Consider the following 25,242-nt stretch of genomic DNA (forward strand, 5'->3'; position numbering starts at 1 on the left):
GGGAAGTGAGGGATGGCATACAGAAGAAGAGGAAATGTAGAGGGGGGCATAGAGAATGGAGAGAATAAAATACAGTGAGTGGAGAATGAAATAGAAAAAGAGGAAAGAATGATAGAGAAGAGAGAGAGAGACAGAGAGAGAGAGAGAGAATTACAAGAGAGGAAGAGAGAATAATGAAAGAAAACAGGAGAGGGAAAAGGGCTCTTGACTCTCCATGGCGGCGCACACATAATGTTGGATGGGACACATCTGCAGTTGACTGCATGGAAATGAAGAAGGCAAGAGTGACATACGCATACACACACACACACACACACACACACACACACACACACACAATTCCTACCCTTCACTGCTCTCCCCAAAACACACACACACTCTCTTTCTCACACACCTGTCTGCATGGAAAGGAAGCTTCAGTACACAGAAGGCTGTCTACAGCATGACTGCCAACCAACCAGAGTTGTGATCACACTCACAATACACACACACACACACACACACACACACACACACACACACACACACACACACACACACAGATCATCCTGGCCTATTCACAAACACGTATGGAATATGCAAACAATACCCTTGTGAAGTATCCGTAATCACACAAATAAAACAACACAGACACACACACACACACACATTGACAGGTGTATGAACACACATTTGATAAACGATTGATTACAAACGATTACAAACACACAGGAATTCATATCCACCTATGCACACAATCACACACCCACTCCCTCTCTCCTTCTTTCTCGCACACACACACACACACACACACACACACACACACCTCCTGTCTCTCTCAGGCTTAACTCCTCAAGTGTGACTGACTGTGGAGAGTCAGAGCTGCCTGTTGGTGCTCCTGTTCTGCCATGCTAATCCAGTCTGCTGAGAGGGAGAATGTCAATGGCCAGACAAGAGACAGAGTGATGGGCATGTTTAATACACACACACACACACACACACGCACACATACATACACAACCCACACAACACACACCTACACTGCTTCTCTTTCTAGTGCCACTGTGTATAGATAAAGATGGCATGGTGCTGGCATAATATCAATATAAAGTGGACCCAATCTGCACGGACCCGACACATACGTGTACACAAGTATACACAAGGCCATGGTTTCATGACCAGCGCAGATGAACAAACACTCTCAGACACGCTCACACGGATTAGCTTGCACAAACACATCCATGAGCGCACACACGCGCACACACAGTGGTAGCTTACTGGCATATGCTGGCATCTGTACAGACGCCATCCTCAACAGGTAACCCCCCCCCCTCCTTTCTCTCTCCATCAGAGCACAAACAGGAGCATATGGACCCTGGGAGGCACTCATTACGACGTGTGACAGCGACGAATTATCAGCTCCTCCAGATTTCATCAAACAAGCCCAACTGCTGCCAAGGCCAGACATCCCATAATGAAGACACAGCTAAAGCGGGACGTCGCTACAGACAATTAATTAACTAATTAGGCTAATGACTTCTTTACTCCCCCCCCCCTCCTTTTCGTTGGCTGCAGATATGAATTAATTACAGCGGATAATTAAATTAAGCAGGTTGTAATTTCACAGCTGTTCCCTCCACCCTTTGCTCCCATGCTAATCAGCCTGAACTCCAGGTGGGGCGGGGCGGGGTGGGGATGTGCGGGCGTCTCCGCTTGGCACTCTGTGCCATCCTAACCCACGCGCTGCTCCGCCGTGCCCCATCGCTGATGTCTTCTTCAAGCGCAGGTCCTGGCACGCCACCAAGAAACCCACTGATATGCAGATCAGGAGCTGGCAGAATGCGTGCGTGTGCCTGTATGTGTGTGTGTGCGTCTGTGTGTGTCTGTGGAAGAGTATGTGTGAGTGTGTGTGTGTGTGTGTGTGTGTGTGTGTGTGTGTCTATGTGTCATTTGTGTTTGTGTGTGTGTGTGTGGCATCTGTGTATGTGTTTGTGTGTGTGTGTGTGTGTGCGCGCGTGTGTGCGTGTGTGTGTGTGTTGTGCACAAAGTGTGGGTGTGTGTGTGTCATTTGTGTTTGTGTGTGTTGTGGCATCTGTGTGTGTGTGTGTGTGTGTGCGCGTGTGTGTGTTATCTGTGTTTGTGTGTGTGTGTGTGTGTGTGTGTGTGTGTGTGTGTGTGTGTGTGTGTGTGCGTGTGTGTGTGGTATCTTTGTGTGTGTGTGTGTGTGTGTGTGTGTGTGTGTGTGTGTGTGACTCCCAGTTTTGGGTGAAAAAAAGCCATTCAAATGGAAAACAACTTTCACACACGTACTCAGCATTGCATTATTTATCAAACAAACTGAATGTCTAATGCGGTTACGGCTCATATTATGTTCCAGAAATGCAAAGGCCCTCCTATGGAAGGAACCATTAGTGGAGGGCTCGCTTTGCTCAACTTTGCTGAACCCATTTTTCCCCCCTAATACTAAACACATCTGACACGGGCAAAAAGCAGCCTGTGAAACAACGCAGGGTGATCAAAGGACACAGTAGTGGGAGGAGAAGAGTGTGTAAGACATTAGGAGAGAGAGGGAGAGAGAGAGAGAGAGAGAGAGAGAGAGAGGGGGAGACAGAGAGAGAAGAGGCGGAGAGTGAGAGGGGGAGACAGAGAGAGAAGAGGCGGAGAGTGAGAGGGGGAGACAGAGAGAGGAAGAGAGAGAAAGTCTGAGAGAGAGGAAGAAGGCAGAGAAAGGAAGTGATGGAGAGAGAGACAGAAAGATGGAGAGGGAGAAGGAGAGAAAGAAGGAGAGAGATAGAGGGAGAGAGATAGAGAAAGAGAGACAGAGAGAAAGAAAGAAAGAGAGAGAGAGGAAGATAGAGAGAAAGAGACAGAGAGAAAGAGAGAGAGATAGAGAGAGGGAGAGAGAGAGTGCTGATGCTCTACCTCCTGTTTCTCCTTTAAGACGGCCAACTCTTCTCTCATCTGTTTCCTGTGCTCTTCTCTCTCCTCTGCTTTCCCCCAGTGGTCCTCAAGGAGTGCTCCTCTCTCCCACGCTAGCTGGCCTCTCGCCTGCCACACACACACACGCACACACACACACACACACACACACACACACACACACAGTCAGATAAAACACAGAGACATGTGAGTTCAGAGAGCAACTGACTAACTGTGTGATGGCCTAACGTCTATGGCCGACACATGAACTGAATGCAAACCTGATCCGTTCCAGTCAGACACTATTTGGAAAGGTACCTACACATAAAGCAAAATAAAAAAACATTCATTGCCATTAGTTTCAAAAACTCATCGCCTTGGGAGACTTATTCATTTTTTTTCTGTGTCTACTGCCTATAAACATGGACAGTGTCATTGGCCCTTCCATAAATCATCCCCAAGCAGCAAGCGCTTCAGCAAAGACCCTGCCCACCCCTCCTGTCTCTCAATAAGGTCAGTGGTTGGGCGTGTCACGCTTTAATTAGCCAATTAACAAAGGCAACCTTGCGGAGTGGTTCATTTCTCAGGCCGTTGGCTGGCTACGCTGTGCTGGCTGCGCTGTCTGTCTGTCATTTCCCTGTGTCAGTAATGGAGAGAGACAGAGAGACAGAGAGGGAGGAGATCAGACAGGCGAGCCGTGGCCTTCCTGGGTCTACATCTGCTCTCCATCTCCACAGGAAGATAGAGGCGGCGGAGCTCAGACAGAGTGCTCACACACAGAGGAGATTCATACGCACACAAACACACACGCACTCATACAGACACACACACACACTCATACAGACACACACACTCATACAGACACCTACACACTCATACAGGCACAGACTCAAACATGCAGACACAGACACACACACACACACACACAGACACACACACAGACAGACATGGGAACTGAGGGCCATGAAATGGAGGGGCTGTGGATTCACAGAGCTCTTCTTCCTGCCACGACCCAAGAGAGACCGGCCACATCTGGACTTAGACAAGGCCTACACACACACAGAAACAAAGACACCCAGCCACACACTCACAAACACACACCCACTATAGCTGGCCCTCTTTAATGTAATTTCTGATAGTGATTACCAATACACTACTGTACTCTCAAATCTATGCTAGAATCCTGAAGACCCGAGCAGGTCAAGGAGTCACCCGATCCAACCGATCTACATCAGATCAGGGCAAAGGCTATCCCTGAATCAACGACTACCTGAGAGGAGAGGAGAGGAGAGGAGAGGAGAGAAGATGAGAGGAAAGGAGAGGAGAGGAGAGAGGAGAGAGGGGAGATCCAGACGTAACAATAGACATTTAAGGCAGCCCCATTACAATCCCCCCCACAAACCTTCCTGACCCCCTCCCCAACACACACCATCCAAGCTGTCCCTCTCCCCAAACCTCTTGATCCTGACACCTCCTCCCTTATCACCTCCATCCTACCATGCACCAGGGAAACAGTGGGGGTCTGCGTGTGTCTGTGTGTGTGTGTGTGTGTGTGTGTGTGTGAGAGCACGTGCGTGTGTGTGTGTGAGCGTGAGAGGGGGGCTGAGTATGGGCCAAATCTGGTGCAAATGAGAGAGATGAATAGTTGAGGGAGTGGGGGTGAGAGCAGTCAGGGGTGGTGGTGGTGGGGTTTGGGAGTCGAGGGTTTTTTGGCAGTGATGCAGATAGTAAATCAAGGCTAAAAAGAACCTGTATTTTTCATCAGTTTAGCAGATGGAGCCTGTCCTCATCTTTCATGTGATTGCATGCAAGCCGTATGGAAAAGTCTGTCATTCGGGGGGGTTAAAAGGTAGTGGTGGTGGTTTGTGGGGGCTTTGTGGGGCTTTGAGACGTGAACAACCAGCCAACAACTACCCTATTACTATTTGTTCTTTATGCTTATTGTGATTGGTTCCTTCACTTGATCGCGGTATTAAAAGTATTATTTCAAATGTGCAGTTCCTTCAACATCACATCACATATCATTCATGATGTATAAGCACCTTGCCAAATGTGTTCAAGATGTGCTTTTCGTGGGAGTCTGCATTCCTCACAAACATGTAAGACTCTGGGGGACTTTGACTAAAAAACAAAAAAAAATCCCATCCCGACACAATACATTTAATATTCATAGTGTTTTCTCCCATCTCTAGCCCTCTCTGAATGCTCTGCTTAAAACGCTGTTAATCAAGGTTCTGTTTCAAATGACAAAATAGGCCGGGGTTGTGGTAGAGGTAGGGGTTGGGGGAGGTGGGGTAAGTTGCCATGATATGGTAATTTGCTGCAGATATATCATTTTGTGGAAAAAAGGCTGAAGCCTGTGATTAACTGAGGCTCGGTCATAGATGGCACACTGATTAATTTCACCCTCTTCAGCCAATGCCAAGCCCCCCCTTCCCCCCCCCCCCCCTGCACCCCCTACCCTCACTTTTATTTTTTCTTAACCAAGGGTGAAAATTAAATCAGTTCCTCTTATTTCTTTCGTTCTTTATTTATTTATTTCTGAACCACCTTGTGGCATTTTTTTCTCCAGTCGTCTGTGTCACGTTTGCTCCTGCGGACCCATTGGTGGCAGCCATCTCAGGGTCTCCTTCCTCCTACAGCAGTACACTACACAGTGCACACTATAAAGAGCTCAATACATAATACAGCACCTTAGCCTCTGGTGATTTGTGCACTTAGATTACACACACACAGCCAAGCAGGCAGAGCCGTACAAAGAGAGGAGAGGCTAAGAAAACACAGAGACAATGCAGTGTTTGCATATTTCTCCCCACGTTTACATTTTTCTGCGAGGCCGTCTCGTTTGAGAGCGCCTTGTTTTTTGACAGATGCATAATCCCGCTAAACAAAGAATCAAAGGGAGTTTTTCCAGAACCGGCGAAGGCCCTGCGAACTGTAATGACGAACATCTCGGTAATTGGGCTCTTCGATTTGATATCTCCCATATCTCCTAGGGTCTACCTTTGTCAATAAAGCTGCCAGTTACTCCCAGCTCGGGAGAATGGGGGGGGGGGAATCAAACAGAGGCGCTTGCATTAAACAGGGTTGCCAGGCGCTGTGCACAGAACGCATCATTTGTTTACTGCCCTATCAATAAAGCCATATAATTTCCTGAGAAAACATATATATACACATATACATACACACATTTTTTATTTATATATATATATATAAATATCTGACTGAGAACCCACACACACAAACACACACATAAATGAGCCCCGTTATTGGGTTGGGTGGAGGGAAGCGAGGATGATGGGCCATCCCCTGTGGAGGAGAAGCACACTTAACTGCAGAGTGTGACAGGGACAGAGAGGGAGGCTGCTGCTTGCGTGACGCTTCACAACTGAATTCAGACGCATAGAGACATGGAAAATGGCATTATTCAATGTCCTGATGGAAAATGAAAGTCCTTTCTCCCTCTCTCAGTCTCCCTCTCATCCGCCTCCCCCCCCCCCCCCCCCCCTTCCTCCTCCACTCTATTTCCCTCTCCCCTCAAATTTCCCTACCCCCCGCCAGTTGATTTATCCTCAAGGCCCTGACAAAGAATTCTATTCCCCGGTGACATTGTGCTTATAACCTTTACATACGCCCTAATCAGCAAACATGCTTGGGCAGGTCTATCCCATGTGCAGAAAATTGAATTTTTGAGAGCATTTTTATTTAGAAAAATGATGGCAATAATAACAAACGCGAATAATGTGAAAATATAATAAGCAAAATGCAGATCATTAAGGTGGCATTTTGCTTGTTGATGCAAGCGAAGAATAATCAACATCTCCGGCTAATGAAATTACAGGGACGCAGGAATCGGGGAATGATCAAATTACACTATTTAGTTAATGACAAATGAGAGTGGCTAGCAGCAGGCTCTTTTTATTTGGTGGTGTAGAGGGTGAGAAACCCACCAACGCAGCTTGTGAGAGGCCATTAGAGGGGTGGAAATTACATATCCCCATGCAAAGATGGAAAAAAAGAAAGAAAAACTGATCACCTTTATTGATGGACAATGTCGTAAAACCATCATCCTGTTTATAGACATTTAATTGAAGACAGCATCAAACGATAAACTAAGAAACATGCATGGTTGACTCCTCCAATTCAAACCATAAATCACGCTGATGCTCAGACAAGTCGTCCAGACACAAATTCTGATGATAGATGACCCATTTAACTTTGATTTTTGAGAGCAATGAGCTCGACGGCAATAGCTCACACTGGCTCACACCACCAAGTGCAGGCTCGCAAGGACCACTGGAAAAGAAAAGAACAGAAAACAAATGAAGGGGACTCCCACTCTGACTTGGGGAAGGACGCTTTTGAAATAATCTTACAAATGACCACAATTAAAATGCGGGCTTTGCGGGCCGTGTTCAGCACTAGCCTCAGACTAGGAGAAGCCTAGTCCGCATCAGCACCCAATAACACTCTGATGATTTGTGATACAGCAGTCATCAACAGACAAATTCATCAGCCTATCTGTCTAATGACACACACATATGCAGCATCATAAATACAGGCCTAGCCAGGCACCCGTGCATGCAAGCCAATAAATCACACTGGATAGACGAAGGGTTGAACAATGGCAAAGCCATTAAAATTAAAAAGAATACACAACCTCTCTCAATCGTTTGTCATCAGTACTCTACATAAAACAGGAGGGGGGAAGGCAAAAACTCTTCATCTAGGCTGCTCACAATTAAAGAAATTAAAGGCTCCCTGTTAGATTCCCAAGTCATTATTATTTCATGGTCGGCTCTGTCCTTTAAATGAGCAAGTGTCTTGTGCTCATTGGCGGCAGTGAATTATTCATCCTCAACATGCAAAAGCAGTTAGTGGAAACAGATAAAACCGACAGCGTCTCAATACAGAAGCAAACTCCTGCAGTTGCTGGATCCCATCCTGACTGTCTGCCAGGGCATGTGCGTGTGCGTGTGCGTGTGCGTGTGTCTGTGTGTGTGTGTGTGTGTGTGTCTTGCCAAATATGTTGTTGTTTTGATGTGTGTGTGTGTGTGTGTGTAAAATTAAGTGTGTGTCTGTCTGGAAAGTTTTTGTTTATGCATGTGTGTGTTTGTGCAGTACAATGTGTGTTTAAGATGTGAATGCATGTGTGTGTGTCTGTGTATGTGTGTGGTTTATATAGGTTCAAGTGAGTAGTGTGTGTGTGTGTGTATATGTGTGTGTATATGTGTGTGTATATGTGTGTGTATATGTGTGTGTATGGGGGAACCAACAAGGGATTTGCAGCTTAAGCATTCTAACACAGGGCCAGGGCAGGGCTCCTCTCCCAAAGGGACCAGTTTAGCTGCACACCATAATGCCAGACTTTCCAGCCTTGTTAGTAACTACTCTCTCTGTGTGTGTGTGTGTGTGTGTGTGTGTGTGTGTGTGTGTGTGTCAAGGGGTGGGGGGCAAGCTGAAGCAGAGTAAACATTCAAATGGATCCATTAAGAAAAGACACCATTTGCAGGCAATGGGCCAAGCCCCTCCCCAAAGCACGTCCTGTGACAGTTCTGTTGCAGGACCGTCATTGGCTAGGACACTGCGCATGAGGCACCTATTCTCTGCATTCATCCGTGTTTAATTTCTCTCTCTGTCTCTCACTCACACACACACACACACACACACACAAGTAGTCTGGTCCCATCTCTCAGCCTCCACTGGACACACACTCTTGATTGTCTGATGTCTTTCCTGCAAGCTCATCACTCAACAATCCTACCTCCTGTGTGTGTGTGTGTGTGTGTGTGTGTGTGTGTGTGTGTGTGTGTGTGTGTGTGTGTGTGTGTGAGAGAGAGAGAGACAGGGGAAGAGGGAGAGGGGGGTGGGTGTGGTGGGTGGAGGTTTATGAGTGAGGATAACAAGAGGGGGAGTCGGAAGAAGAGAAAGAGGGGGAGAGACTAGAGAGGTAATGAAAGGGAGAGAGTGAAAAAGACAGAAACAGCGAGAGAGAGAGAGAGATGAATAGAGGAGCAAAAGAAGCGAGAAAAAAAGGGGGGGAGAGAGAGAGTCATAGAAAGATTTAGAGAGAAACTGAGAGCTAGAGAGAGAGATAAGGAGGGCGAGAGAGAGAGACTGAGAGCTAGAGAGAGAGATAAGGAGGGAGAGAGAGACACTGAGAGCTAGAGAGAGAGATAGGGAGGGAGAGAAAAGGAGACAGCTAGAGAGCAGGGCTCTACCCCACCCCTGCCTATGAGATACACCACTAGCATCTGGTCCCTGCTAGCACTACCACACCCCCCACCAGCTGAGGGCAGATAGAGAGGGATAGGGAGAGAGACAGAGAGAGAGAGAGAGAGAGAAAGAGAAAGAGAGAGAGAGAGAGAGAGAGAGAGAGAGTGAGGGGCCATATTTAGATGGATGATCCAGGCACCGGGAAGAGAAAACCACCAAACACCGACCTAAAGCGCTCCCTCGTCTTCACATGCTTGATTTCACCTTTTAATTAGAGCCATTAATCAAAGAGAGCCCAGAGACACAAGGCTTTGCAACGGGGCCCTATCCCTCCACACACCACCACCCCCCCCCCATACCCTGACAACACGACACCTTGCCACCTGTCAAAATTACAGCTTTCACTTCACGCGCCATCCCTCACGCAGTTAGCCTCTGCAAGCCTGGCTGCGTCCCCCCACAACTCACTATTTACAGTACTGTCTTACCCAGGGTGCATTGCGGGAGGGCAGCCTCCAGACACACCGCGCCGGGCCAGACGAACCCGCCAGTCTGCTGGTCTGCTCACAGGGGAGCAGGGCAGACGGAGCATCGCAGGGAGCAGACATCGCTAATGGGCATTAAACTCCAGATCAATTCCAATTAAAGGCCATTAGTGCTGTTACCGCGGCGATGATTATTGTTTTTATAATTCAGAAAAACAAACCGCCCGCACGTCCTTGGCCCGGGCTCTGAAAGCAAAGCCACTGATGAGCTGATGAGTGCTGATGAGCACTTTAATGAACTGGCTCAGTATGGATTTCTGCTTCCTATGATGAAATGACGCACAGTGCACAGTGACGTGGTGCATCTATGCATTTATTTATCTTGTGTCATGCGTAGGCAGTGAGGATGTATGTAAAAAATACCACTTCAAGATATATGATGACTGACTATGCTCATCTATGCAAGCACTTCCCTCCTCAAGTATGAAGAGGAAAATCATCTTGTTGCAAAGAGAGAGAGAGAGAGAGAGAGAGAGAGAGAGAGAGAGAGAGAGAGAGAGATCTTGTGGATATGATCTTGTGGAGCAGTGATTGCTGAGATCTCCATATGAACCTGATAATCCTCAGACACACAGTATTGCAAAAATATTAGATATTAGTACCCAAAGTAGCATTACTCAGCAGTGTACATACCCAATCACCTGTAGCCTAACTACAGGTACATCTCGTCTCTCATATCTCAATAGCGAAGTAGCATTACTCAGCAGTGTACATATCCAATCAGCTTTAGCCTTACTACAGGTATATCTCCACTCTCAAATCTCCATAGCGATCAGAGTGGAGTTGAGACAGTCCTTAGCAACAAGCCTCCACACCTCTCACCCTGCACCCATTCTGTCCACCAACCCTCCACTACCCCCCGTCCTGGTGAGCCGGCTCAGACGTCTTCTGCTTAGCAGGGCAGTAGGTGGGATGCCAGGGGGCAGTTGCCCGCACCCCCACCCCCCCCACCCACAAGGCTCAGTTAACCTTTCCCCTCCACACAAAGCACAGGCCGCTGTCTCGCCTAGCAATCTCCCTGCCCTACCATTTAACCTCACAGACAACACCTCAAGGCCTCAGCTTTTTAGACGGAGTAACAAAAAGGGTAAGGATGCGCTGCTCTGCACAGCCAGAATAGTTTTTCCCTCTTCCTCTTATCCCCTCTCTCGCTTCTACGCTCGCCCTTTCGCATCCTCTCTTCAGTGATCAGAGGCGTGCGGGTGGGTATTTGTGTGTTGCCAAATGCGAGGGGGGGCGGGGGGCTGTCAGGGGACGCTGCATTCAGAGGCCGCCCGATCCAAGCCGTCCTGATTTCCCAACTTTATTATGCCCTTTCTAGCCGTCTGTCATGCTCGCAGGCTTCTCAGCCCTTAATAAAAGATTGGCGGGCCACACAATGAATGTAACCGCCTCTCAGTGAAAAAAAAAAAAAGGAAAAATGCATCGTCCTTAAAGATGAGTTATTACAGAATTGCTAGATATCTAGTTTATTACAATGCTTTTTGCTTGTTTGTTTGTCTTTAATCGTGCTTGGTGGCCAATGACAACAATTAGACAATGTCATTTCTGAATCATCATAGTATGAGGAACAAAAGCGTGTTTCCAGCATTCCCTGAGCTCAGCCAGCCTACTGAGCAGCCATAGTGAGCATCCTGACACATGATTCGTCAGAAAAGTGTGAAGCGCGTGTCTCAGATGCCTCGCGTTGATTACGAATCCCTCAGCACCAGTCAGTGGCGGCCATCTTAAGTGTGACTCGACACCTTATCAATCACAGAGGGCATCTCAATCTCTCTACCTCATCTCAAATAGAATTTTTTTTTCTTCTACTATTTTTTTTTTTTCTCTATCAAGATTCCAAGAACCATCCAGCCATTTCACAGACCACAACCAGTCTCTGAGGAATTTAGCCTTTTTCTAAAAAAATAAAAATAAAAATAAAATATCTCACCCACACATACAACATATTGGTCATAATTATGGCTGGATATTAATAATACAGAAAAATATTAATCTTAGAAGTAAACACTAAGCGGCTTAAAGGAAAATTGCAAATAAATCAGATTATCCTTTAGGAATATCCCCACAAAGGAGGCCGGCTGTAATAAGAAAGGCAGGCATCCTTTCTCATGCAGCAGCCTAGACAGGCTGAAATAGCAGCCCAGGCAATTCATAAAGCACTTGGCTTGGGCACATACATATTTCACCTTCAATTTTATTTTTTCATCAGTCTCCGAGCCACAAAGGAGATTCAATTAGGGTTTGTGATTGGGGCAATGGCATTCTGTCGGGTCATTCAAAGGTTAAATAATTCAGTGCTACAAACATGATTATGCTACTGTAGCATTTGATCAGATTCACTGTTTATCATGCAAGCAATGTTTTGGTTTTTTTCCCCTTTACTTCTGGTGGTCTCCAAATCATGGTGGTCTAGAAAATGTCCCACAGGTAATTGAGAGGGTATTATCAAACCCTTTTGCTAAACTGGATGTGCTTTTACACAGAAAAGAGGGAAGCACTGGAATCAGTGGGAGAGGTAGTGAACAGCACATTACAGCTGCCCAATGATGCTGAAAGCGAGGTACACGTTAAATCATTTTTATATACTGAAGGTATAGGCAACGTAATGTAATGTACTCTGCTGTTTCCTCTGCTCTACACAGAGAGAGGAATAATTAAATACTGGGTTTGGGACGTCTGGGTCTTGTGTCCCTTTGTCTTGTCCTAATCCACCTGTCATTTAGCAGATGATGTACTGCTTCAGGTATTGTTGCGCCGGTACGCAGTAATCTTTACTGGAAATGCAAACAGGATCACATGGAAAAGAAGAAAAGGGCAAAGGAACAAAGCATACCAGACATTTGCCCAGGTACACATGCATTAAATATTCTGTAGGAGATGCTTTATGTTTACATTAATCAGAATAGCAAAACACCATCAATCCAAGCTTGTCCTTGCTGGCATCAGAAGTGTGGTCTGTGGATGTCTTTTTTTTTTTTTTGCTTAACTAATTATTGTGAATATTTCCATCTGTGTGTGCTTATCTCTCTCAAAAAAAACAAAACAAAAACACAACAAAACCCGAGGTGGAAACCTCCAGCTTCCTGCTACTCCTTTGTAATCATAGTTTCTCTCGGGTGGTTCTGATGCCTTTCACCTGCGGGGCTTTGCTCACGCGTCGGAAGCCCAGGAAAAACACTACCCACAACAAGGGAAAGGTAAGAGCCTGAATAATGCATGAAGAGAGCTTTATATTGGGAGTGATGCTTGTCAATCACGTCGGTCTAAATCAAGACAGCGAGGATGATTTCCATTTCAACGCTATTCAGGACGGAGGTCTCCCCCGCACTATTCCATATCGCCAGTCAATCTCACAATTTTGGCAGCCACATTTCCAAGCCACTCTTTAATTAATGTTTTTCAGAACCAGATAGGGAAACAGAAAAAAAAGGAAAAGGAAAAAGTAACAAAAAATAAAAACTCTGCCTAACCCAACCTATATATTCAATGTCTGTATTTACATGCCACCATCACTGAGCAAACAAGCTCATTTAAAAGTTCATATGCTAATGTGTGACATTTAAAGCAAACTTTACACGGCGAAAGGACATACAACAAAAAATGTCTGATTCTTTTCCAGCCCTGAAACTTATGCGTCTTCCATATTTATGGCCCTAAAATAAATAAATAAATAAATAAATAACACAGCGACACCTCCGGTGGATTTGCCAAGCTAATTCCTGCAAGCACAGATAGAATTGTCTGTCATGCAAAGATTTAAAAAAGCATAGTGTTCATTTGAAGAAAGACCGTTAGATGAATGTGGCTGGGCTGGTGTGAATAGTTCACAGGGGAATGGTGTTTGGATGTGTGTTGGGACATGCTTGCATCTCAGGGCAGAGGTGTGATAATTAGTTGAGCACATACACGCTGGAACGGGATGGGGTTTTGTGTGTGTGTGTGTGTGTGTGTGTGTGTGTGTGTGTGTGTGTGTGTGTGTGTGTGTGTGTGTGTGTGTGTGTGTGTGTGTGTGTGTGTGTGTGTGTGTGTGTGTGTGTGTGTGCGTGTGTGTGTGTGCGTGTGTGTGTGTGTGTAGGTGTGTGTGTGTGTGTGTGTGGGTGTGTGTGTGTGGGTGTGTGTGTGTTTGTGTTTGTGTGTAGGTGTGTGTGTATGTGTGTGTGGGTGGGTGGGTGTGTAGGGGCAGTGGTGCGTTACCTGGCGTGTGGCAGGTACATGATGGCTTCTGGTCTTCTCCAGCTCAGCCTGAAACTGTTGGAGCTGAGCTGACAGCTGGGCCACCTCGTCTGCCACCTCCTCCTCCTCCTCGCCCTCTTCATCCTTCCTCTTGTGTTTCTCCAGTCTCTTCTTCAGTTGGCCCTTGTCTGTCAGCTTCACCTGAGTTGAGTTCAAATTCAGCAAACAGAGGCGAACATTTGCGGTAAACATGTTTTAACTGTTAAAATGTGTAAACATTCCAAATTGTTCAATTTAAACGATAACCCTTAGTCCAGCGTCCATGTATGTTCGACGAGAACTACCTCCTCAGACCTGCGTGTGTTCGCAATGTTTGCGGAGAACTCAAGGTGAACGAAAAACTGTTTGAAAACGTTTGCCTTTGCTCTGATGTCAAGGAGCCACAGACAGGGTGAGGCCTCACCCTGCATTAACACACTGCCAGGGCCAACACACACACACACACACACCTGCTGGGGAGATACTGCCCTGGGCAGAGACTGAAACCCCACGGACATTTCTCTCATCAAAGGCCTGGTATTCACACAGCAAAGATGAGTCTTTTCAAAGATCTTTGAAAATGTAAAGAGCAGACCCAATCTGTGAGATATATCTTAATAGTGACTTCTGAGAACTTGTGGAAGTGAGCATTAAAGAGGTCATTGATTGGCACACCGGACAATGTCATTTCCTGCTTACCTCTGTTGTTGAAGTGTCTCTTTTCTCTCGGAGCGACTGGATTTCCTCCCTCTGCCTGTGCGTGAGCTCTTTGCTTTTCTGGAGCTGAGAGTTTATACACAAAAGAGAAACCACAATGTCAACCAATTGGACCTCACTTAAGCAACCTTGATAATCGATTGGCCAGGCAGTGGATGAGCAGGACCCCATTTCTGCAGTATGGTGTGCAAACCACTCATTCATTAAAAGATGCTCTTCCTTATTGATTTCGGCTTAAGTAATGAGAAAGCTTATCCGAAAATCTTTAGCATATGGGCTCAAGTTTAGAAAAATCGATGCTACTATTTCCTATTTGAACAACATATGCAAATTTTATATACAAAAGGACAGGACAAATCCAAAATCGGATAAATCAATAGTCTTTTGTCGATACGACATAAAGCTGACAAATGGTATTTTGAGGCAATTAAAGTGAGCTGTAAACAAATGAAGGCCAATCAATGGAGATGTCTTTCTATTATCACTGTTTTAACACTCCAAAAAAATTGTCAGATCCATAATTCAAATCTCAAGGCTCTTGCACTCGCTGTCATTCAAATTAAAAGCACATTTCCAAACATCCACAGTCATGTCAGTTGCAGTTACTTATCATACTTAGACCAAACCCTTGCTTTCAAGTGAACCATCTAAGTATAAATAGGTGGAGATGATTCTTAACTTCCTAATCAGCAAATTCATTTTCGTATCTTTTTTCTCCATTCTTTAATCTCCAGTCACACGTTTAAATCTGAGAGACAGGTGCTTCCCTAAGCAGACCCAGGAAGGCCCTGGAAGGCGATAGTCCAAATCAGGCAGCAATCCCTGCCTACACAAGTCCAGATTGAGAAATTGAGAGACGAACAGCTTTTTCCCCCTCCTTCACTGGAGAGTTCCTTCAAAGTTCAATCAATTAATCTAACTTAATCTCAAGCGGCCAGCATTGTGTGGCACTAAGTAATATATCAGCTCTAAGGCAGGCAGTGCTCAGGTCCAGGGCCAATCACCCCTCCCCAGTAAGTGGAGTTCACCTCTATGTCCACCTAGATATCACTCAGACACACTCCACACCGTTTGCACCTGGGGAAATGCACAAAAAACGCTCCCACACCTCGTTTAAAACTAAATTCGGCATTTATCAATATAAACACTTGCAATCCAGTTAGGAATGTATGTACATAAGCAGAAACTACATGTACTACACTTAACAACGTTAAACAGAAGCGCAAGCAAGCTGTTTGTGTTTTGAAGTGTGTGTTGGGACAATAGGCAGTATCAGAAAAGAAGGTGCCTGTCCCCGCTTCTCTTGCTTTGAATGGACTCAACATTGGCCTTGGGACCTGGCCGAGTCTATTACCCAGAGGACAAACATCATCTTTAAGGAAATTTCCTCTGCATATATCAGCCTAAAAAAAGCCTCGGGGAAGGTTTTCTTGCTGATAGCACGGTGGCAGAGGTGAGGAGTGCGTTAGCCAAGCTAAGCTCTCGACAACATGTCCCTGAGGTAATTGGTTTCATCATTAATATTCATACCAACCGCATCTGTTTTTCCCTACATCTGTGACACGTTTGATGTGATACATCAGGTGCTTTTTTTCTCCGGTAAATTCCCACTATATACATATTCACAAAGGACCTGCACATATCAGCTTAAAGAGCTACAGCATTCTGACAAGATAGCTTTGTTTGTCTAAGCATGTATCTTGCCTGCATTTTATGTGCCTACCTTTTCCTCGATATTTTTTTTATCTCCCCTCCCCTTCTCTTTCTGATCTGAGCTGGCTATATCCCTCTATATTACAGGGTCTGTTTAATCACGTGTAAGAAATTATACGCTGCTTCGTCCACCAAGCATGACATTTCAATTGTGCAGCCAATAAAAGTCGAACATGAAGAGTGCTAAAACCATCCACTCTGCTGGAAGCCCAGGGACCCGGGTTACCATGGTGAGCTAGCTTGTCCATGCACACAAGGTCAAGAGTGAGTGACCCATCCATGAAGAAAGCTCAATCTCAACACATAATCATATACAGTCCTAAGATGGGCTGCTGCTCCCATGAATCCAGCATTGCAGGCTTTAAAATGACTGCCCTATCACTTTTACTTTCACACAAATGAAAGCAGGTCCAATGTTTTGTACTAGTGCTGCCCATGTTTTCTTGATATAAATTCATGAAACCCTGAAAGGAAGAAAAAAAATCCTCCCAGATTAGTATTGCATATGACACTTTAATATATTTAAAACATCTGACCCCGTATTCAAACTGGTATTATTTCTTTTTTGACACAAGCATTCATATACAGATGCGTTTTGTTAAAAAGTCTTGCATTACACAGGTGGTGGGAAAGAAAGCCCCTTTTGGTTGTGATTCTGACGGATTTGGAGAGGTACTTATAAAATATTCAGGATGAAATTGCAGTAACAGATGCCAGCTGTCATGTGCAAGCAAGGGAGTGTTATGACAAGCGCCTTAAAACATTCATGCTGAAGGGATAGTTTATGAAAGTATTCATTAACTCCAAGGGATCGTAATATTTCTCTTTCATAACTACAATGCTTATGCATGATAACAAAGCCAGCACAAAAAAATGCAGAGCTGAGCATCGAGGGGTGTTTATGATAAGCCACTGACAGACACACAGACCGACACGCGCACGCGCGCACACGCACACGCACACGCGCACACACACACACACACACACACACACACACACACACACACACACACACACACACACACACACACACACACACACTACAAGGAAAATGTAGAATAATTTATCTTTATCACAATACCTTATGTGAATTCAATCTACATGAGGAAAAACACACACACACACACACACACACACACACACACACACACACACAAAGCAAACTTTGCAGGTCATGGCCAATTCTGGGTCTAAATTGGCATTAATGATTGATTCAGTGTGGTCAAGGGGTCGTCTCTCAGGTGGCTAGCACAGTACCCCAGAGAGAAAAATCCAGTAATGACCAGTAATGATTGGCGGGGCCGAGCCCACAGACGTAATATAAAGACATAATAAAAACCCTTCTGCTTCCCTAACACATTCACACACACTTCCCAGGATGAGAATGAGAACAGGCAGTATGCTCAAATATTGTATTTTGCCGCAGAGATATAGTGGGGTCTAGGGCAATTGACTGCATTTCAGGAATGAAATCCTACTAGCATTATAAAAATATATATGTATATATATATATAAATGAAACTCATGTCTGTTTGGCCTCAAACAAATACACAAATATGTAATTATAATAGTGGTCAATAGTTCTCATTTTCACCACCTGAGTAAACCAGATTGTAAGCTATATCACTTATCTTTAACATTATGTTAATCACACATACCACATCCCTTCTTAAATCAGTTATCATAATGTACACTCATTTCCAATTGTAGGTGTCATAACACAATCTTATATCAAAAGATGAAGTCCCATTGGTGTGTAGACAGGAGTGCCCTAGATGTAAACCTTACAAACTGGACAAACATTATGACGAGGCTACTAACAAAGGACCGAGTTACACATTATAAATGTTTATGTGCGCCAGCATCAACTGTCAAGGCCACCTTATGTGATCATGTATCATTTGGCCATATTGACAAGACCCTCAAGCTAAATACATCTGAATTTATAAAGAATTTACATGGCAAACAGCCTAATGTAACTTAAAGCGGATACTCCCCATTTTACCTTGACAGTGAGCAGACATTTTTTAAATAATCTGTTTCCCTGTTTAAGTCTCCCCACCAGCCTAGACCAGACAATTTTATTAGCAATTCTGATGGTGGGTAGCACTCCAATTAGGAATCTAATTCATTTCCGCACAATAAGGCAAGGGCATGGGAACGGCGCATCAGCAGAATCTGATGAATTATCATTTCCGTGGCGATGGACCCCCATCAAGCCCATGTTGGTGCGTTCCCCAAGCTGCCATGCAGAGACCCGGGGCTCCATTCAAAGCACATGTGGTCATTAGGCAGAGTAATGGACACTTCTTATGCAAAGTCGACTCTGGTGAGGACGATGCCCAGCTCCAGAAATGGGATTAAATCATGCTAACGCTTCAAGATTGAACTGATGAAGCCCCAGTGTGTGTGTGTGTGTGTGTGTGTGTGTGTGTGTGTGTGTGTGTGTGTGTGTGTCATTGCACTCCATACTCATTGAAAAAAAAAAAAGAAAGTTAAGTTTGATGGCGGCCATTTAATCACTGACGGGTGTGTAAACTAGGCCTGGTAACGTTGCTACTTCCCTGTAGCAGTCGCTAACAACTTTGAGTTCACCTTCACTGTTCCTACTTAGCATTTTATTTGTTTTCAGCAGAGATGTGGGTCTTATGTGGGATTTATTAGTTACCTTGAAAACGAAACATTATTCCTTGGCATGCCTTCACCATTATGAGGTTATGAAGATGGGGTTCTAAAACAACAGTATGACGTCCGACTTTAGGATTTTCTCCCCCCCATTAACATGTACAGTGATGTTTGCAGTACATCTGGTTGGAAACTAAAAATCCTATTTCAAACTGCACAGCAGACATCCTCTCTAAATGAGTGTCATATGTCAGAACAAATCTTAAGTGTACGACGCAATTAACAGCAGTGAATCCCAGTGTCCTGGAAACTCTGAACTGAAAGCAAACAGTGATAAACTACTCTGAGCTGTAAATGACTTTGGTGTTTATACGCTCATCTCTCTGCGGCTTTCCCCATGCGGCAATGGGTTCCTGTAAGGCATAAATCTGGAGCCGCTCCCGCTCCTGCTCCGGCTCATGGCGTAGCGTGGCTCTCTTTAAGTGAATGCCTGTGGTTCTGACACCACACTTCATATGTCACACTCAGGGCTCTGGCAAAACCGAGACGAGCGAACCACATCGGAAAGTCCTCTGCTCTGTCGCAGTGACACAGCGCGGGGCTTTTCTCGCTGTCTCGCTGCAACAAAGGCCACTTGTTTGAGAGCCTCAGATTCTTTTTTTGTTTTCTTCTTCTTCTTCTTCTTCTTCTTCTTCTTCTTTTTTTTCCTTCATGTTAGCCATTCATAACAAATGTCAAATGCGGCGGTTTCGAGTTCAAAACAGCTCGGCATTCTTTTCTTCGTGCGCTTTGCCGCTGCCGAACCCATGAACACTGTCTCTTTCATATCCCCTGACTGAATAATGATCACACAGCAAAACTACAGGAAACGCAGCACACAATTAAGGGACACTCTGCAGAGTCTTTAGATAAACAGCGCCCACTTCAACAGGATTCAATATCCCCGTCCGCAGCAACCGCAGCCCTGTGCAATGCTGGCGCGTACACTTGTCTCCATAAATGTGTGTGTTTGTTGCCATAATCACCCAGTGCTAAGCACGCTATATTTAATTAGACAATAATGACTTTAAGCCATGGAGTGTTTACAAGAACAACAAACAGACAGTCTTGGCCTCTAGTCCTTAATTTTAAGACATTTCGAGGAAAACTGGCCTGTATAAGATACAACACAGAATCATTTGAACATCTGAACGTTTCACCGTCACCTTGAGAGCTCAATCTGAGACACAGCTATCTAATTAGATACAAATACAATGAACTCCTCCTCACGACCACTGAGGCCCTCCATCCCGACCCCCCCCCCCCCCCCCCAAAGCACTCATTAAAGGCGTTAAGCAGGCACAACTGAGGTTTTGCTGCCTGTGCCTCCCCAGCTGTTAGAGGCAGCAGAGAGGAGAGGCAGAGAGCAGAGTAGAGCGTGGCACTGCTAGCCACACTCGGCATAGTGACAGGCATCTCCTGGTAAAGCTTGCCACAGTGCGCCACATTAGCAGCCAATTAGGGCTCTAAGTGGCTCCTCCTCTCTGCCACCCTGAGCGGAAGGCGCAGCATATGCTTTGCATAATGTGCCAAGGGGGACCACACATATGGTGCCATGAGTAAACACACACACACACACACACACACACACACACACACACACACACACACACACAGCCATATGTGCACATATGACACCTGTAACCATGTCACCTAATCAAGTGAACAAACAAATGATTGGTTGATTAAGGACACAAACACAATTTACAAGTAGAGATTTAAAATTACAGAAACAACTAATCTGAACAAACAAAGACATAGCCTAGAGACAGCACAAACACACAACATTAAAACACACACAGATACATCTTCACAATAAATACTTCCTGTTAGAATCTTGTTTAATTTTGTGATCATGAAGTATTAGAGGCGCATTCTACGGAGTAGCATCTGCATTCTACAGATCATTTCTCCCTAGAAATGTCTCCTTTAAAAAAATAAAAAACGAGGCCTGCTTTGTATTGCATGGAAATGGCCAGACACATTTAGACACGCGCAGCTTCAAGCAGCCTGCGCAGTATGCAGTAATCAGACTGGTCAGGTCTGGGTGTCTGTGAAATGATCATCAGCGCAGGATAACTACCTGCTTTGATCATGTGTACGCACGCACACACACACACACACACACACACACACACACACACACAGACACACAGACACAAGCACACGCAGGCACACACACTCACACAGATGTCTCAATTTGGCTCCCATTTAAAAGCTCTCCTGAGTGTCTAGTGCACAGCTGAGGTTAATGATATTATTGGGGTTATTTGCATATTTAATTACGCCCCCTTGTTAGGGATAAGTGCTGTTTATTCAATTTTGTCACTGGCACAGTTTCAATGAGGATCAGCCAGCCAGACTATGAGTGTGTGTGTGTGTGTGTGTGTGTGTGTGTGTGTGTGTCGTCTTCTGGGTGGTGAGGAAGGGGGGGCCGATTGGGGGATATTAAGACACATTCATCAAAACTCTCCCAACACACAAAAACAGACACTAACAATCAGGTGCTCTCTCCCTGAGATCTCTTCAATCTTTCATTAGCATTACAGAGATTTAGCGTAATTATGATCATACCAGCCCCCGTGCCAGCTTGTGCCAGCCTGCGCCAGCTTGTGCCGCTCCGCTCCCTTCAACGAGCCTCTGGAGTGCGTCCATTTAATGTCTGAGCACCGACAAAAACTGCTCCACTCGTAACACACAGCTACATTTACCCAAATTAAACATTTTCTCATTAGCCGCCGGCTATTGCGCTAATAAATTATTCATCTTCTTTTTTACAAAGGAACATTAATCAATTATGAAGATATAAAGAAATTAAATAGTGCGAGGAGAAAAGGAAAAGCCTTTCAGTATTAATATGCAGACAGACAGCAGTGCTACAGCCTGCAAATCAATAGTTTTTTGATTAATTTGAACACTTGGTCCAGACTTGGGAGCGGGAGCTGAATCAGGCATGACCACAGCTCGGAATTCAAACAAAGAGATTTGAGCCGTTTTCATTTATTTGTTTTATGCTCAGGTTAATTTTTCATGGATGGCATATACTAAACTGGAGAAAACGACTTTTTTTTTTTGTCACTGTTGTTAGTATGAAAAGGGTGTGTGGGGGGGAAACACCACAAGGGATTGTGTTGTGGGGTGAGGAACGCAATTGCTTTGAACCCTGTGGCTCTCAAATTTGTTTTTAATGCATTTTTAAAGTTTTATTGGCATTTGGAGACACATGGGGAATAAAACTCATCCAAAGTGTTGACCCTATTAGTATTAACAGACAAGGCCGACTTGTGGCACTAAGCAATCTCCTGCTAAATAACACAGTGCACATCTCTAACCTGCCAGCCTTTAATTCTGCTAATATAACACCTGCTTACACTTTACTCCAGTTCACTGACAGGGCCTGCAGCAGCTGAGGCGTCACATCAACTTGATATGAATGTATGTGACCTCACAAGGTGAGCACACCAAAAGATTTTTTTACATTTTGTCATTTTATAATCTCAGTCTTGGGCTAACAATGTACCTGATTATGAAAAAAAGGCATGTGTGAGATATCTGCTTTGATTCACAGCAGTCATTATCACTGGTGTTGGTTGGAGGTGCTAATAGCTAATATCACTGTGCAAAAAGGACATGGTACATGACGTAATGCAAAAATCTTCAATAACAAAGAAGTGACAAATTATCAGTCTCGAAGACTACATTACTTATTTTTCTCTGCAAGGCCCAAATAATGCACACATAATAGCTACTCCTTGGTCTTAATGTATGTATTTATGATGCTAGTGGAACTGTAGAACACAGGATGGCGTTAAACCCATATGTAATTAGCACGCCTCCATGGGTGGTAAAAGGTCTGCTAGTGGTTAGGTGAGAGGAGGGTGCATTAAAGCCAAAGGGCTATTATTCTCCTCTGTTTCCCAGCTAGCCCTCTCTCTCTCTCTCTCTCTCTCTCTCTCTCTCTCTCTCTCTCTCTCTCTCTCTCTCTCTCTCTCTCTCTCTCTCTCTCTCTCTCTCTCTCTCTCTCTCCCCCTCACACTCTCTCTCTCTCTCTCTCTCTCTCTCACTCTCCCTCTTTCTCCCTCTCCCGCTAACTCTCTCTCATCACGAGCAATGCTAAAATGTTTATCTGCTAGCTTTTGAGGAGGTGACGATAAATCTTCTCCTCAATTAAAGCCGGTGAGTCAGGGCCCCCGAAAGAGCCAGAATAGAATTAGCTGGGGTGGGAGAGGAGAGGAAAGGAGAGGAGAGGAGAGGAGAGAGGAGAGGAGAGAGGAGAGAGGCTTCTTAATACCTCACTAATGCACCGCAGGTGATCGCTGCATCATAAGACACCGACAGATCTCTCTCTGTTTGCCACGGACCACTGCGGGGAACAGAGACGCTCATTTCCACAGGGCTGCTTCAGCACACCAGCGCTCCCTCTGCGCACAAAGACACTGACCAGATAAACCCATTTGGGCGTATTAGGAGCCTAATAGCATTTACATACTTACTAATGACATGGAGCGTCCATGTCTATGGGCTAGGATAAGAGACGAGGCCTGGGAATCAGAACAAGCTCCTCGACAATAGGAAGACACATCTACGCGTGTGACATAAAAAGACATGTTGAATTTTGAGTTCAGAATCCATTTCTGGTGACTTGGTGAACACACCGCGGTGAGCCTGGTGTCGCCTCAGCTGTAGCACACGGCTATTTTACCTCACATAGTGTCAAGACTCTCACTGCCTGAGTGGCTGAGGGGGTCCCCACCCACTGACAAAAGCAGGAGGCCAGACCATGTCCTTTCTGAACTCACAACAACAGACCAAAGGCCAGAACAGAGCGCCCTGACAAGTAGATATGAGGGCTGGTTTGTCAGCTTAGTGCTACAGCAACACAGGAGGCAGGGTGCCCCTCTGACTGATATGTTCCACACTCCACAAAGACCAAAAGAACTGCAGCATCTGAGAAAGAACCGAGTGAGATCCAAACCTGTTCCGCAGGGTTCCAACAGGTTCTTAGGGCTGTTGTTCTGCATTTTTTATGGTTGGGGTACAGGTCGGTGTCCAGGAGTCGCCATGGCAAGCAGAGCTGCACCTGCTGCATCCCTCACCTCCTCTAAACCCCCTAAAACTACAGATGAAGGGGAAACATTCAAACCCAGCCTGGTGCACCTCACAGCCACCCCTCTGCCACCACCTCCACTGGCACGAGGGGAAGCGGGCATCAATCACCTCCGCGTGTGCTGCACTTAAAGAGAGCATGAGATCATGGCGTTTGGGGCCATTTACATGATTACAAAAGGACCTGAGCGCAGGAGACAGGCCTGTCGAGTGTGTGTGGCAGCTCAGCCGGTCGAGTGTGTGTGACAGCTCAGCCAGTCGAGTGTGTGTGGCTGCTGCAGCTGGAGGATGATGGGAACGGTGGGGGTGGAAGATGGGAGAGGTGCAGCAGATCATCTCAGACAGGTCCCTCTGGGGGCTGGAGGGGCAGATATGGGCATCTGTGTGTGTGTATGTGTGTGTGTGTGTGTGTGTACATGAACCTGTGTGTGTGTGTGTGTGTGTGTGTGTGTGTGTGTGTGTGTGAATACATGTACCTGTGTGTGAGTGAGTGTGTACGTGGTCATGTGTGTGTGTGTGTGTGTGGTGTGTGTCCCGTCACCTGATTCTGCATGTCCACCCCGTCCTGTTGCACCAGCCGCAGCTGTTTTTGGAGCCGTGCGACGATGACGTCTCTATCGGCAATCTCGGCAACCTTCTCCGCTTGCAGTTTCTCCAGAGACTCGACGCGGCCACGAGGCATCGCCAGAGCATCAGTCTTCTCCTGCGGCTGACACACACACACACGTCAGACAAAGGAGAGAGGCTCCCACTGATGTTTCAGGATAACTCCAGTCGTATTTATAAACCCCAGGCCCATACACTTCATCACAACACACAGATAGCACTCTGCATGTTTTGTAGCTAGTCTGTGCCAGGCCAGGGCCAAACCCCACCCAGAGATGCCCGCTATCTGTGAAGTCACTCTGCAGGTAAGATAGAAGGGAGGAGAAAAATGATTATAATTCTCACTCACTTTTCTTCCTGATGAATACGCATCTTACCAGCAGTAGAATCGAAAAAAAGACATCTACTTAATTTTCTCAAATGGTGACTTGTTTGTTGCAGGAAGCGCATTGCAAATAAATGTGGTTTACCGAAAACAAACCCTCGATTTGTCCCAGCATAACCCACAGATAGTAAAACACTGGTGTTTTTCATTTGTCAACACTTGGTTGGGAGGTGTGGG

At 45.5% G+C, this 25,242-nt stretch overlaps 1 protein-coding gene across 4 annotated transcripts in view; it reads right to left on the minus strand.

The window, feature by feature from the left end:
- The window catches only part of LOC105890081 (trichohyalin-like), a 125,515-nt gene that overhangs the window by 82,610 nt on the left and 17,663 nt on the right, over positions 1–25,242 (minus strand). For 2 of the 4 annotated variants that reach the window (XM_031583514.1, XM_031583511.1), the window contains exons 6-9: positions 24,616–24,783; positions 14,574–14,657; positions 13,857–14,036; positions 2,902–3,027 (exon numbers count right to left, since the gene is read on the minus strand). In XM_031583514.1, the coding sequence (XP_031439374.1) occupies positions 2,902–3,027; positions 13,857–14,036; positions 14,574–14,657; positions 24,616–24,783 (558 nt within the window). The remainder of the gene's footprint in view (positions 1–2,901; positions 3,028–13,856; positions 14,037–14,573; positions 14,658–24,615; positions 24,784–25,242) is intronic. The other 2 variants (XM_031583512.1, XM_031583513.1) reach the window with 2 other exon arrangements.

Source organism: Clupea harengus, chromosome 17 (assembly GCF_900700415.2).
Source record: "Clupea harengus chromosome 17, Ch_v2.0.2, whole genome shotgun sequence".
Taxonomy (NCBI): Eukaryota; Metazoa; Chordata; class Actinopteri; order Clupeiformes; family Clupeidae; genus Clupea; species Clupea harengus.